We start from the raw sequence: 14,766 nt of genomic DNA on the forward strand, positions 1-14,766 counted from the left end.
AAAACATTATATTTCTTTTAAAACCATGTATCTTTGTGACCCACTATAAATAATTCCACCATTTTTTATTCGAATGTGTGGCCCACAATAAATAAATCGAGAGTAAAATTCCAGGTTAACAAACCTCGTGGGAGTAGGCCCAATAGGGGATTGAATAGGGTCTGATATCTTTCTTTAAGCCCAGTTGAGGAACATGGCACATGTTTCAGTTCCCCAAATTCAGTTTTGATCGGAACACTGATGCATCCTTGTTCTTGGGTTGGGCTATATTTAACTGTTAGCCCAATAGGATTGGATTCGAAACGGACTTATCAAACCCAATTTCTTCCCGTCCCAATATTTTACTATGTTAATTAGATTGTATATCCTTTAGTACAAACTAGGGGTGCTATCGAGCCGAGTCGAGCTCGAGTAGCATACTACTCGAGCTCGACCTCGAGCTCGAGCTCATATTTTACTACTCGATCGAGCTCGAGCTCGAGCTCGAGCTCGATCGAGTAGTAAAATATGAGCTCGAGCTTGAGCTCGAGTACTCGAGCTCGAGCTTTTATATTATATATATATATAAAAATTAAAAATATATAAATAAATAAATATAATATTATATTATAAAATAAATAAATATATAAATATAATAATAAATAAAATAAAATAAATTAAATATTATAAATAAATATATAAAAATTATAAATAAATTAATATATAAATATAATATTATATTATATATATATTATATTTATATTTATATATATTTATATTGTTTTTTAATATATATATATGTGGCTTATCGAGTAGCTCGCGAGCTATTCGATCACAAGTTTCAAAGCTCGACTCGAGCTCGATTGTATGCTCGAGCTCGAGCTTGAGCTCGAGCTCGAGTCGAGCTTGAGCTCGAGCTCGAGTCGAGCTTTGACCGAGCTACTCGCGAGTTGCTCACGAGTAGCTCGGCTCGTTTACACCCCTAATACAAATTAATGTTTTATAATCCAACTCGTGATCGAATCGATCTATCATAAAAAAAATCTAAACTTGTCGCAAAAAAGATTATTTATATAATATAATATAATGAATAATATATTTTACTTTTTGAAAAGTTAAAAGATATATATGAATAGAAAAGAAAAATATTTACCAAAGTTTTCAAAATTAATTAAACTAAATAAATATATAAATATATTCAAAATAGACTTATAGTTATACAATAATGTTTGATTGCAAGACAAAATTTGATGGCGGGTGATTTTGAAGTACGAAATAAATGCCAGCATTTCTCCAAGAAATGGTATCCACATCAGTATTCTAAAAAGCTTGATTAAGTCTCGCTTGATCTCGCTTAAGTTTGAAACTTCACCAAAATGCTTCGCTTCAGCCAAAAGAGGTAAAAAAAAAGCAGTCAGACATAAGTTGAACATGTTAAGTGTCGTTAAATACGCTTAAATGTGACTTTTTTAAAAATCAAAATTGATTAATAAGACAAAAATGGATCATAAATTAGCGATTTTATTAGTGAGTGATTCTTAGCAATGTTAGAAATATACAATATTGGATGGTTAAGTGTAGCGATGATGTGAATACAGTACATATTGAGGGATTTTACAGCTAATGTTTTAAATTAAACCAATTAATTTAGTTTATGTTCGATGACACGAGATATGAAATGAATGATGAAATAAATTGAATTAGAATCTCATAAAAAAGGTAATGCATCAAGCTGAACATCTCCTATTTTACAAGGAATCGAAAACATACCTGGATCCTTGCATTTTGCGGGTATCTTTCTCTGAATCAAAGCAGAAACCTGTTTGAATCGTTCCTAGTTTTCATGAAGTGATTCCCCATTAATTGCTTGATCCCATATATTTTCTTTCTGATATTTGCTGCTCTAGAATCTGGGAAATATTTTTCCAGGAAGATCCACTTCATCTCAGTCTAGGTAGTGATGGATTCAGGGGGTAAATAATACAGCCAATCCTTAGCAGCACTCTTCAAAAAGAAAGGAAAGGCTCTGAGTTGGATCTGCTCTTCTGTCACTCCATGGGGTTTCATGCACGTGCAAACCACATGAAATTCCATAAAATTCTTGTGAGAATCCTCACCTGTGAGACCATGAAAAGAAGGTAGCAAGTGAATTAATCCAGATTTAAGCTCAAATGTAGCATTATTTTCTAGAATAGGAAAAGTAATGCATAAAGGTTGTTGGTTTGGATCAGGAGTGCCCAATTGTCTCAGGCTCAGATTTGCGTTTTCTGCCATCTTTTCCTCAGGAATTTTAGTTCGAATCTCGTCCTCTTCCTTCCTTCTACGAGCTTCTCTCCTTCGCCTGTGCAAAGTTCTTTCAATCTCCGGGTCGTAAGGAAATTTTTCTTCAGAAGAGTCACCTGAAAGCATGAACGATGGGATAAGTACTAGAAACAAAGCAAATAAAAAAGAGTGAGATTAAACAAAAATAAAAAGAAAAAGAACACAATAAATTAAACATCGTCCCCGAAAACGGAGCCAAAATTTGGTAGCGCTTAGTCGTGTCATGCCCCAATTACCCAACTCAAATCAGATAAACAAAATATGTAGTAGTGCGAGTAGAGATCGTTCCCACGAGGAAAGTGAAATTCAGTGTGTTCTAAAATAAAATAAAATAAAGGGGGTTTGATTTTTGGAAATTAACTACTAAAAATTTAAAAGCAATAATCAATGAAATTCTATCAACTATCATGCAAAATTAAATTAAAACGAAGAAATCAATGAGAAACAAGTCTTGGTATCGGTCGACTACACACTTGAAATTATTCATTCGATCATCGATTACCTAGAAATAATTAATTCTAACAAATATTCATCATTAAAAATTAAATTACTGTTTCACCTTAATTTTAGTTAACTAGACACAAGCGTTCTAAGTTAACCCTTATCAATGAATTAACCTAATACAAGCGATTAAATTTAAATCCACGATAGCATGCAAACTAGTGAAACTGACGAATTTAGACAACACATACACAAGTGGATGTATTTAATCTAGTCAATTGTTGTCCCTACAATTTAATAGATTCACAAGCGGAAAATATCAATCGTAGTTGCTTTGCAAATTAGTTGATTCAAACAATTACGGATTTGAATTCTAATTTAGCAGTAGATTGTATAGCGAAATCCTATGGTGGTTAATCCAAAAATATCACATACAAGCATGAAATAAATCAGAATAACTTTTGATACTCAATAATAATTAAACACAAAAAATGCGAATCTCACAAATAAACAAAATCAAGGGCTTGTCTTCCTCAACCAAGTTCTAGAAACTAGCCACAACGATTCATGAAAAATGAAAGAAAAATCAATAGAAGAGAAGAATTTCTTAAGAAAGGATGAATAAAAACCTAGCCGCAAAGGGATACTTGGTCTCTAAGCTTCAAAGTCTGATAATTAATCTTAACAAAATGGAATAAAGACCTAATAAAAGGCTAGACTCCAAAATAAAAGAGTTTCCAAAAATAAGAATTTTTTCCCGAACAGCCCGTCTCGCTCAATCGGTAAAGTTCTACCGATCGAGCGAGATATTATCTATCCCGATATTACTACTTTTATTCATACGGACGCTCGATCGGTAGAAGTTGGCGGATCGAGCGGCCAAAACTCTGTCTTCAAATCTCTCTTGTTTAAGTTCTACCGATCGAGCAGCCAGAATTCTGTCCAAAAGTTCTTCAAAATTCCACATCCTACCAAATAAACCGGGAAACAAGTAATGAAGACACGATAAATGAAATACAAACGAAATACGTAATTAAAACACATAAATGCATGCAAAACAACAAAAGAATGATGCTAAAATATGTAACACAAACACAACTATCAAATTCTCCCACACTTAATCCTTGCTCGCCCTCGAGCAAGTCATGCAAAAACAAAATGAAACATAACAAACACATAAGCAAGGACGAATCATGCATAACCTAGTCTCAGAGAAGTTTTCCCACATAAAAACAAGCTTACTACTACTCTCGATTATCAATGATACACCTTCAGTCGAATGCGAACGTGTGTGTGTGACATGTTACCCCAGTTACATGCAACTTCAAAAGACAAGTTTCAAGACTGTTCGCCGACCTATAACAATTCAGTGTAATGATTCACAATCAAGAACCCTCCTCTTAACAATCCATCAACACAAGACAACTTCCTTGAGATATAATTACGCATCTAACAATTTTAACGTCCCAATAATTACCCGCATACTTAGCTATAACTAGATAGAATTCGAATTTCAATCCCCTCGTCTATAGCCCGGATGGAACTACAATCCCATGGAATCCGCAAACTTAGCTATGGAATAGTGAATAGAATTTCATTCACCTTCCAAGCCCGGATGGAATTGGTATTTTAAAAATTTCAAGAGTTCAACCCCATGTTATCCGCATACTTAGCCACAAACAAGACGAGTAGGATTTCAATCATCTTTCTCGCAACCCGGATGGAGTTAATTTTTCACCAATGCTATATATAAAAAAAAATTCAAAAAGATGCGCCCAAGAGTGTATATGACATATCAAAGAGATCATCGAGATTCAAGAAACTATCAAGTTTCGCAAACACCTATTGTCGTGCAATGGTCCAAGAGACATCCACAAAATCTAATACATCACTAAACTTCACCGGTAAACATGCGTGCTTGAAATATTCAACAATCAACCTACGGTTCTTATATCCAATCAAGAGTAAAAATTTTCACCAAAAACAAATGCATTCTTTTCTCAACTTCCTCATCATAGGCAATAATTTCATCCTCAACTCATGCATTCGAACAAATACGAAACAACGACACAACATTACACTAACTGAATGCAACTACTCAACAAAAACAAATGCAATATCATGAATGCACCTCCCCCCACCCCCCACACTTAAATGAAGCATTGCTCTCAATGCTGCAAAACACAAACACAACAAAAACAAAATGACAATGCAATGCAAAATGCAAAACAAAACTCCCCTGGTTTACTGGTTGGTGTCATCCTCCTCTTCGGCCTCAGGAGGGGGAACAGGACTGGCGTACTGAAACTGAAAAGGCGGGTAGGGAAATTCTTCCTCAGAAGATTCACCTGAAAGCATTAACGAACCAGAGAAGCACTGGGGGAAAAGAATATAAATAAATAAATAAATAAAAAACAAAAATAAAAACACAAATAAATTAAGCGCCTTCCCCGACAAAGACGCCAAAATTTGGTAGCGCTTAGTCGTATTGCGTCCCCAAATTAACCCAACTCAGATTAACTAAATAAACATGTAGTGGCGAGAGTAGGGATCATTCCCACTAGGAAAGTAAAATTTATCGTGTTTTTAAAAACACTTAAAATAAATAAAAAGGGGATTTTTGTATTTTGAACTTCACTACTAAAATTAAAAGCAATTAAAATTAAATATATCAACTAGCATGCAAAATTAAAATTTAGCAAAGAAAATCAATTAATAACAAGCCTTGGTATCGGTCGACTACACTCTTGAAGTTATTCACCCGATCATCTATTCTTTAAAGATAATTAATCCTCATTGAATATTCATCATTGAAAATTTAATTCCTATCTCACCTTAATTTTATTTAATTAGACACAAACGTTCTAAATTAACCCTTACCAATAAATCAATCAAGATACAAGCGATCAAGATTTAAATCTAAGGTAGCATTCAAACTAGTGAAATTGATGAAACTAAACAACACAAACACAAGAGGTTGTATTTAATCTAGTCAAGAGATGTTCCTACAAATTAAAAAATTCACAAGTGGAAAATATTAATCATAGTTGCTTCACAAATTAGAGGGATCAAACAATTACGGATTTTATATATAATTTAGCTTTAGATTGTATGAGAAAATTATTATATAGTCAGCCAATAATTAAACACACAAGCATATCAATCAATTCCAAACAACTCTTGATACTCAAATAAAAATCAAACAATGAAAATTAAAATCTCACAAGATAAATAAAACTTCAAAGGGTTTGTCTTCCTCTACCAAGAATTAAAACTTAGCCACCAAAATTCATGAATTCTTAAGAAAAATTCAAGAAATAAAATTAAATCTAAGAATAAAATATGTAAACCTATCCGCCAAGAGTGTTTTTTTCGCTTAGCCGTCTGAGAAACTTCTTAAATTCGGGTTCTAGATGATATTTAAAGTATAGAGTCCTTCCCAAGAAAGTTTCCTAATTAAAATATAATTTGCCGAATTTTCGTCTCGCTTGATCGGTAAAAAGTGACCGATCGAGCGAGCCTTGCTCTGTTCCGCAACTTTTATTTCCTCCTCTCGATCGGTAAAAATTTACCGACAACGCGCAGCGATTTGGAAAAATTCATATCCGAAGATCTAGCCGTCGGATTAAGCTGAAATTTGGACAGCAGCTTCAAAATCTTGATCTTTATTTGGAACAGTGGAGATCGGATTTGTATCTATATAAAATTAAAAATGATATTTTTGACCATTGTTGTTCCGTAATTCATTATTGCGGCTCTTCTCTTCTATTTTTTTGCTCTCTTTCTTATCTTTTCCTATATCAAATCACATACAATGATTAGAGACTATAAAATGAATTTAATCAATGCTAATGCACCTAATCATCACAATTTAATCCAAGTAAACGTATGAAAATATCGACTTATCACCTTTGTAGCTTGAGTAGTTTTACTTTTTTACCAAACCTGCACAAAACATAAATACAACATTTTTAGTAAAACATTTAAATAATAAACACATAACACTAAAATAATACAACTTTATAATTTTAATGAAACTTAAGTATTAATACATAACTTTTAATATAAAATTAATTACTAATTTTAAGTTTCATCAAAAGGTACAATGATAAGTATGTTTTTGTGCATTATTTTGTGTTATTTTCAAGTTTAGTTTGCATGCTTTTGTTGTGTCTCATGAGTGTTTTTCATTTCTTTTATTTATTATTCCATGCATGTGGTCTACGTTTCATTTTTTTGGTTTAAATGAAGGTACATTGAAGAAATCAAGAATTTGGAGCAAGAGAAGAGCTGCAAGAATGAATTACAGAGCAGCAATAGTCAAAAATTTATTTTTATTGCTAGAAAGATCCAAATCTAATCTTCACGGATCAAATTGAAGTTCAAGATGTTTTGAAGCTGCTGTCAAAATTTCGGCTCGATCCGACGGATAGAACTCCATATATGAATTTTTAAAAAACGCTGCGCGCTGGGAAAAAAATTGGTCGCCCCAGCGGCAACTTCTTTCGATGGGGCGAGACCTGTGCTGGGAAAAAAACTTTTTGACAGAAAAAATCTCGCTAGATCGCACATAATTAGAAATTTTAATTTTCAAAAATTATAACTCTAAACTTTCCGGGCTTTATTTTTTGAGCTTTCAAAGATATATAAATAGAAGATATTCAGATGTAAAAGGGGGGAACGCAGGAACAAGGACGGCGGATAGGGCGTGGGAGATTGAAGACGAGGAAGATCGCTTCATCCTAGTTTCTTCTTATTTCTTCTTCTTTATTTTATTTTTGAATTATATTTTTATTTATTGAGTAGTTCTTTTCAACCAAGACCACGAGATTGGATCGAAACTAATTTATGTTTGAGACTTAGTTACATGTTTGAGATTTTGAATATTTTCGATTATTGATTGATATTGGTTTATTATTTCTTGTGAATAGTTTGCGCACCTAGTCACATGTTTTTTTGATTAATCACGAATCGAAAGAAGATTGATTAAAAATAGTTTCAAAAATATCAATTAACATATTGTTAACCCGACTAGAAATAGTATTCAGTTTCAGTATGCGATTTTAGGTGAAAACTGAATTTTCATAAATATTGAATGTGTTTGAGTTTGATTAGAATAAATTATAAATAATTAATCCATCCAACTTGAATAGGTTTAGCAATTCTAGACATAGATTTTTGAATAAGATAAGAAAATTCACCATGATTGGAGTAAACATGATTTTCAGTCTGTGCCACGTAGTTGCATAAATTAGTTCGATACCTTCGTGTGTCTTGGTTGTCTTATTTTAATTAAATTTATCTTTCAACTATTTTAATTCTTATTATTTATAGAATTAAATTTTTATTTAATTCATTGCATTTTTTTTTATTATTATTATGTCTAGATTAAACTAAATAATTAAATTTTAAGAATTAACTACAGTCTCTGTGAGAATGATACTTGGACTCATTGTCCACTTACTATTACTTGACCTATTGCATTTGCTAGTAATAACCGAATTAAGCGGTCATACAACCATCCGGAGTTCCCAGACGGCGCACTCGAGTAAGTGGCATTCTGCCTGGCCCCTTCGTTTGGGCTAGGCCTGCGTGCCAATTTTTGCACGCCCGAGCGCGACCTATTCTATCCGAGAGGTCTTCCAACTTTTTCCAAATCCATTTTTTAACCATTTTCATTCAGTATTCCAACAGTTACACCATTCTCCTTCCAAATCCAGAGACTGATAAAATAGCCTACGTACATCAAAAACCGAAGGATGCAGATGTGTCCTTCAATCACCCCGCAACGTGCAATCCAGACCATCTACCACATAATCCGGTTGCAGAATGATTTCATAAACCCCACTGTCTAAATCTAGACAAGAAAGATATATACCACCTCAATCGTGGCCTATGTCAGGGGTCGCCAAACCAATGAAGCTTACTACTGGCAAACTTGATCGACCTTTGTTCCGCAATTTTAATATTTTTCCGTGAGATATTGATGTATCGTTGCATATTTCAGCATCATGTTGATGCAACACAAAATGACTGTAATTTTGAATAACAAAATTAGTAAACTAACATTGAAATTTGATAATATAGATGAAAAAATTGGCAAAAGTATGTCACGTAAGATGTATGTAAATATCATTCATTGAACGTATGTAATAATAAAATAATAATAATTAATCAAAATGCAAATGATAAGGATTATGATAAAAAAAAATTAAAAATTTATTCAATATAATCAACAATCAAATACACCAAATTTTTTACCCTTAATTAATAAAATATTGAAAAAAAATATGCAAAGGTCAATCTTACGATTCTAACCCATTCTCTTACTCAATCTCAACGATGAAAAAATTTTGCGAGCTGGAAGCAGTGTTTCCATAAGATAGCTCGATCGGTTAACTATTGATTCTCGACATGAAATTAAACACGTATATTTTTAATTTGTATCTATATAGCTTTTCAGTATTATTTATGACATCATATACCCTATGAAACATGATCAGCACATGCCATAGCACAAAAATCCATAAAAACTTCCTCTTAAATAAAAAATTGGATGAATTAATGAACTTTTTTTTAAAAAAATTATTTTCCCAATATCATATTATATATCCATAAGTCTTACATGTTATTCACGTGAGATATATACACACATTCTATCTTATATAATAAACTAAATCTTTGTGTCGAATGTTGACCGTATGAGACCAAGGTTTTGGGTTCAACTCACAACTCCGGTCCAAACCCATGATGGAATATAAACCATATTTAATTTAAAATAGTAAGGTCTAATCATTCTATTGTTCTCCTTACAAACCCAAAAAAAATAAAAAAATAAAACTCTCTTTGGGAATATCGTGAAGACTCTTGAGATGCTCTTGTAATAAACCCTCAGAACCAACATTTCGTAGTGGATAATGTAAGTCAAACGTATGTTTTCTTGTACTTTCATAGTTGTCCAAATTCAAATTCGATCGTGTACAACTGAATGATGATATTTTTCATGATTTTATTCTCAAAAATTTTATTTTGTTTATGACCTTGTCAAGTAGTAGTAAGTTAAACTAAAACGTTTATGACCTTGTTTGACAGTGTAAAACTCGATATTTATTATCCGTTTTTGGGAGTAGTACTATGTCTAGAGATATGTACGACAATCTATGACGCTTAGCAAATCGTGCAGAAATGAAATAATGCGATGCACATGTATCAATGAGAACGAATCCAGGAATACCACATAAAATAAATGTACCTGCGATGACCATCTCGTTCTCCTCCTAAGCTTGATCATGAATCTCTACAAACACCTACCCCGAAACACGAGGTCTCAGGTTAGTGCTCCTCATAGACTGTCCTTGTGGCCTTTGCGGTATTGGAACCTGAGAACCAGAGCCAGACGTTGAAAATCTCTACAAACTACCTGTAGAAAATCTCTCTTCATGTGGCCAACCTCGCCACAACAGAAGCAAGCCCCTTCCGCCTTACGGCACTTGTCAGACGAAAGACGGTCCCCACAATGCTCACACTATCCTTTCTTCTTCTCAAAATAGAAAATACCACCCGAACCAGAAGAAGAAGAAGATCTACCAGACTTCTTCAAAGATTTGGCCCTGGGACCCAATGTCTAGCTGGACGAGAAGACTGAAGGGCTCTGTTACGACAGAAAAAATTCTCTTCCTGGCGACATCAGTTTTCCAACCCCTCGTACGATGTCGGATATTCACAAATAGTAACTCGGTCATAGATGTCTGGATTGAGGTCCTAGAGTAAATGATCGTAATTGGAATTTGAACTAGCAGCGATGTGGAAACAAAAGCGCAACAATTCAAAGAACCTCTGTTGATACTCGTCAACAGTCATATTACCTTGCATGAAATTCTGGAGCTCCATGGTTTTGTCTTGGCAGAGTACAGGAGGAAAGTACAATTTCATGAATGCGGCACGGAACACTGCCCAGGTCGCTGCACCACGCTCGTGCACTATAAGTGTGGACGCAAACTTCTACGTACCATTTGTGGGCGCGTCCTTCCAATAAGGAATTCACTCCATGCGTTGCTCCTCCGTGTAGTGGAAGACAAGAAATCAGCTTTCCATCCGCTCCAAACAGTTCTCCGCATCTTTCGAAGTCTCGCCTCCCACTAAAGGCTTCGGCCCCATCTGCACAAACTCATGCATGTCAAAGCGGCGACGTCCATCACGGTGACGATTTCCCTGATGGTGTTCACGATCATCCTCGTCGCCCCATCGCCCTATGCTCCCTTGACTTTCATCGTCGATGTTTGTCATCTCTACAAAAAAGCAACATATATTAACCTCTAGTTTGTTTTCCTAATTCCCAAAATCTCATGCAGACTCTGATACCATAAATGTAGTGACTCATTCTAGAATAACCTACAACTACTTTACTGATTAGTATTGCTGGGTGTTTACCTTTTTCATTTTTTTATTGATTCATTCATCACCAAACGTAAGTTATGTGAGGAGAAAAACATTTTTACAAATATCGGATTTATTGATTTAAAGTAAAATTTATTTTGGTATAAAAATAATTGATGATTTGGAAAATAGGTAGATGAATTATCGTAAATGGCTTATGTTTTAAATATAATTATTTTTAATGAATTCAATTAAATGTATATTTATTTTTCAAAATTATTTATTGATTAAAAATGTAAAACTTAATTCATATTTGTTTAAAAATTATAATGAATAAGTATCTTATTTTTTTTAAAAAAATGTTTATATTTTAATAGAATAATATTTTAGTTCAAAAAAATAGAATAATATTTTTTTTTATCTAAATAGTGTAGTAATATATTAATAAGATCACAATAAATAAATAAATTAATAAATACTACACATGACTAAAATATATTTTAACATATCAATCAAATAATAATAAAATAAATATATTTTTTTTATTCTAAATTCAACTATGAGTAAAAAAATTATAGAATTAACATAAACGCTAAAATGAAGTAAAGAAGTTTTAGGTCATTAAAATTAAGTAAATCGAGACAATGAATGAGATTTACTTCTAAAAAATTTGTGTTCCATTATATTTTCATAGTTCCATTAAAATATTTATTCTGTAAAAAAAATTGATTATTTATCATAATATAATTTTAAATGTTAAAAATATATTTTTAAAATTAATCAATAAAATAATCTTTAAAATAAAACTATGTATACCAATTAGGTTTATTAATAGTAATTTGATTTAAAACAATTTAGATTATGTTACTAAATTTGACCTTTAGTTTGGTCATGTAACACCTAAATTATTTACAATAGTTCATATACCAATTTGATGATATATTAATCAATAGTCCATGTATCAAAAAGAATTTTACTCATTGAATTGATGTGCGACAATTCCTCCAACATCCTTCGAATACACATGCATATATGTGTAGTCTTCATTTTTTTCTTGCATCGTTTAAAAAATGTGGTAATGTCTGGTTCGTAAGACTGATTTTAATTGTGATATTTTTAAAAGTTTAGGCAATAAAAATGTCGGGGGTATAAGAATGATACTTTACTCATTTTAATATATTGTTATTAATAATTATAATATATATAAAGAAAATTTCAAGTAAAAACTTTGGTTGACTTTAAATTTTATTTTATTTTAATTTTTTTTTTTTGAAAAATTATTATAAATCTATAATTTTTCTGATAAGGGGTACGTAAAAGAATTAAGTACGTTAGTTAAATTTTGCAACAACCGACTTTTAATTTATAACATATATGTGTCGCATCATTAATAATAAAAGAAGTTATATCAAATTGCTATATATTTCATAAAATATATATGTTTCAAAATGCTTTTCACATGTCGATCGATTGAAGAGAAATAATATAATTAATCTACAAAGAGTATCAATTGAATATCCTTGGTTGTAAATAAATATATATTAATTTCACATAATTAATATTATAGACTAAATATTGAAAGTACATGGCTATGTTACACAAACAAACCCGATGAAGCAAATTAAGCAACCGAATGATTCCTTTTACAAATGGTAATTAATTATAATAATGCATAGTAATGCCCATATATTCGAAGTAAAGGCAACGAGCACCTGTAGCAGCAGTCCAGTTTCCACATCCCGAAAACAGCCTCCCTTTGTTAGGACCGGGTTTCTTAATAATGCCTCTACTTCTTGCCACCCCACAATAACAATGAAGACTACTTTTCCGAGCTTCTGATTGCCGCGAATTAATCTCCGGTTGAAGCAAAGCGGGAGGAGCGCAGCTTTCATGTGTCGTCGGCTTCCTTGCATAAGGATCAGCAGTGGACGGGCCGGTGAGCGAGTTGGTAATTGAGAATTTAGATCCAATGTCCATGAGCAAGGCAAGTAGACGCGCCGTGTTCTTTGCATCGTCCAAACCACAGTGGGCACGACCTTGCCATGTGAGGCCAGATTTCTCCACTGCCTCTTTCAAATTGCACCTTTCTCCACCAAAAACCTCATAGAATGGAACCCTCAAGTTTATCCATCTGGCCAATTTATAAATTAATAAATATGTTCATCAACGTCAATTTAATTATATTGGTCAACAAATTAAATGAATGAAAGTAATTAATAACTTACTGATTGAAATATGTAGGCTTCGTAATTTTTTTATAACTACATTCGGATTCCAACATCACTTGACAATCCCAGTTGGACCATGTCACGACAGCAAATTTGGTATTCTTTATTCCTTTACTTTCAAGCCAATTGTCATGCTTAAGGAGAGCTTCACTCAATGTAATTCCGTTGTTCACCTACAAACGTAAGAATATTATATATAAGTTTGATGCAATATATATCTTCCAATTAAAAAAAATTGCATTATATTAAACGTGAAAACAAAAGAAACTCAATTCATATATATAAATATACCTGAGTTTGCTGGATGCCTGTCAGATCCTTACAGAAATCACTCAGGATCCGGTTTCCCGTTGGTCGAACGTATATCTGAAAGCAAGCTTCAAGTTGTCCAGTCGAGCCGTTGACTATTACGGATGGGAACTCTATTATCTCTTGGGGATGACGACCCCATACTTTGTCACAAGTTGCCTCAAAATCGATTACCACAAAATATTGAAAATCCTGTCGTCGATGGAATTCCGAGATGGGAGGGTTCTGAAAGAAAGTCGTCTGTTGCTGCAGCGTCGACGGAGACCACATGCCAAAGTCCAGAGGGCAGACGGGGTGTTGCGTAGGAAATTCTGGATCGAAGAGGTTCATAATTGAATTATGAGTGATAAACAACGCAAACTATAACGAAAGGTTCCTGCTTCAAAATTCCTCACAATAATCAAGAATCGAGAATATATATAACCTATCTGCTGTGAATGTGATTTGACGGACTGAATATTTGCTATATATAAGATTTTTGTTTAGGAAACTATAACGAAAGGTTTCTAATTATGGGAATAAAATTCTTGTACCGCAAGGAAATAAATATCGTGATAATGATATTTGTTACTCAAATTATATATTCATTTTTTTATAATAATACACAATAACTATTAATGATATAGATAATTTTTATTCAAAAAAGATTATATGGATAATTTAATTATCTATTATATGATACTCAAACCAGTGAAATCTTGACGTACGTTGCATCAACTATTTTTTATTATTTGCCAATAAATTTTTTTTTAAAAAAAATTTAAATTTCAAACCTGCTTCTTCTTCTTATTCTTTTTTTTTTTATCCTTTCAATTACGGTGTAAGATTCGATACATGCTTATCCAACTTGTACGTTCCGGATGGAATAGAAATTTTTTATTTCAAATTAATGGTATATATTCTGCTATTATAATCAAACTGCAACTTTTTATATTTTAATTACCACAAGATGATTTCTTCGCACGTAATTTAATAAATGGGTGATTTGTTTAACTCGTGATTCGTAAAAGTAAAAGTAAAAATAAAAAATAAAAAATTAAAATTAAATTCAAGAAACGAAGCTATTGATTTTACGTACTAATATTTTGCGTGGTGCATCACATGGCCATTA

At 32.6% G+C, this 14,766-nt stretch overlaps 1 protein-coding gene across 1 annotated transcript; it reads right to left on the reverse strand.

Annotated features, from left to right (window-relative positions):
- Nucleotides 1–10,824: 10,824 nt before the first annotated feature.
- Nucleotides 10,825–13,985, reverse strand: LOC140862186 (uncharacterized). Its single transcript, XM_073265191.1, has 4 exons — nt 13,638–13,985; nt 13,344–13,519; nt 12,801–13,249; nt 10,825–11,030 (listed from the first exon to the last, which is right to left on the reverse strand). Exons 1-4 carry the CDS (start codon nt 13,983–13,985, stop codon nt 10,825–10,827), a joined length of 1,179 nt encoding a protein of 392 aa, XP_073121292.1.
- Nucleotides 13,986–14,766: the final 781 nt, after the last annotated feature.

The sequence above is a fragment of the Henckelia pumila genome, chromosome 4 (assembly GCF_033568475.1).
Source record: "Henckelia pumila isolate YLH828 chromosome 4, ASM3356847v2, whole genome shotgun sequence".
Taxonomy (NCBI): Eukaryota; Viridiplantae; Streptophyta; class Magnoliopsida; order Lamiales; family Gesneriaceae; genus Henckelia; species Henckelia pumila.

Bases quoted from the DNA above. Each gene is read 5' to 3' on its own strand.
- LOC140862186 (XM_073265191.1), bottom strand. From the start codon at position 13,985: ATGAACCTCTTCGATCCAGAATTTCCTACGCAACACCCCGTCTGCCCT. The intron at 13,250-13,343 runs GTAAGTTATTAA...TAAATTGGCCAG, and splicing joins AAGCCTACATATTTCAATCA to ATGGATAAACTTGAGGGTTC. The intron at 11,031-12,800 runs GCATTACTATGC...GCTTTTTTGTAG, and splicing joins CCTTTACTTCGAATATATGG to AGATGACAAACATCGACGAT.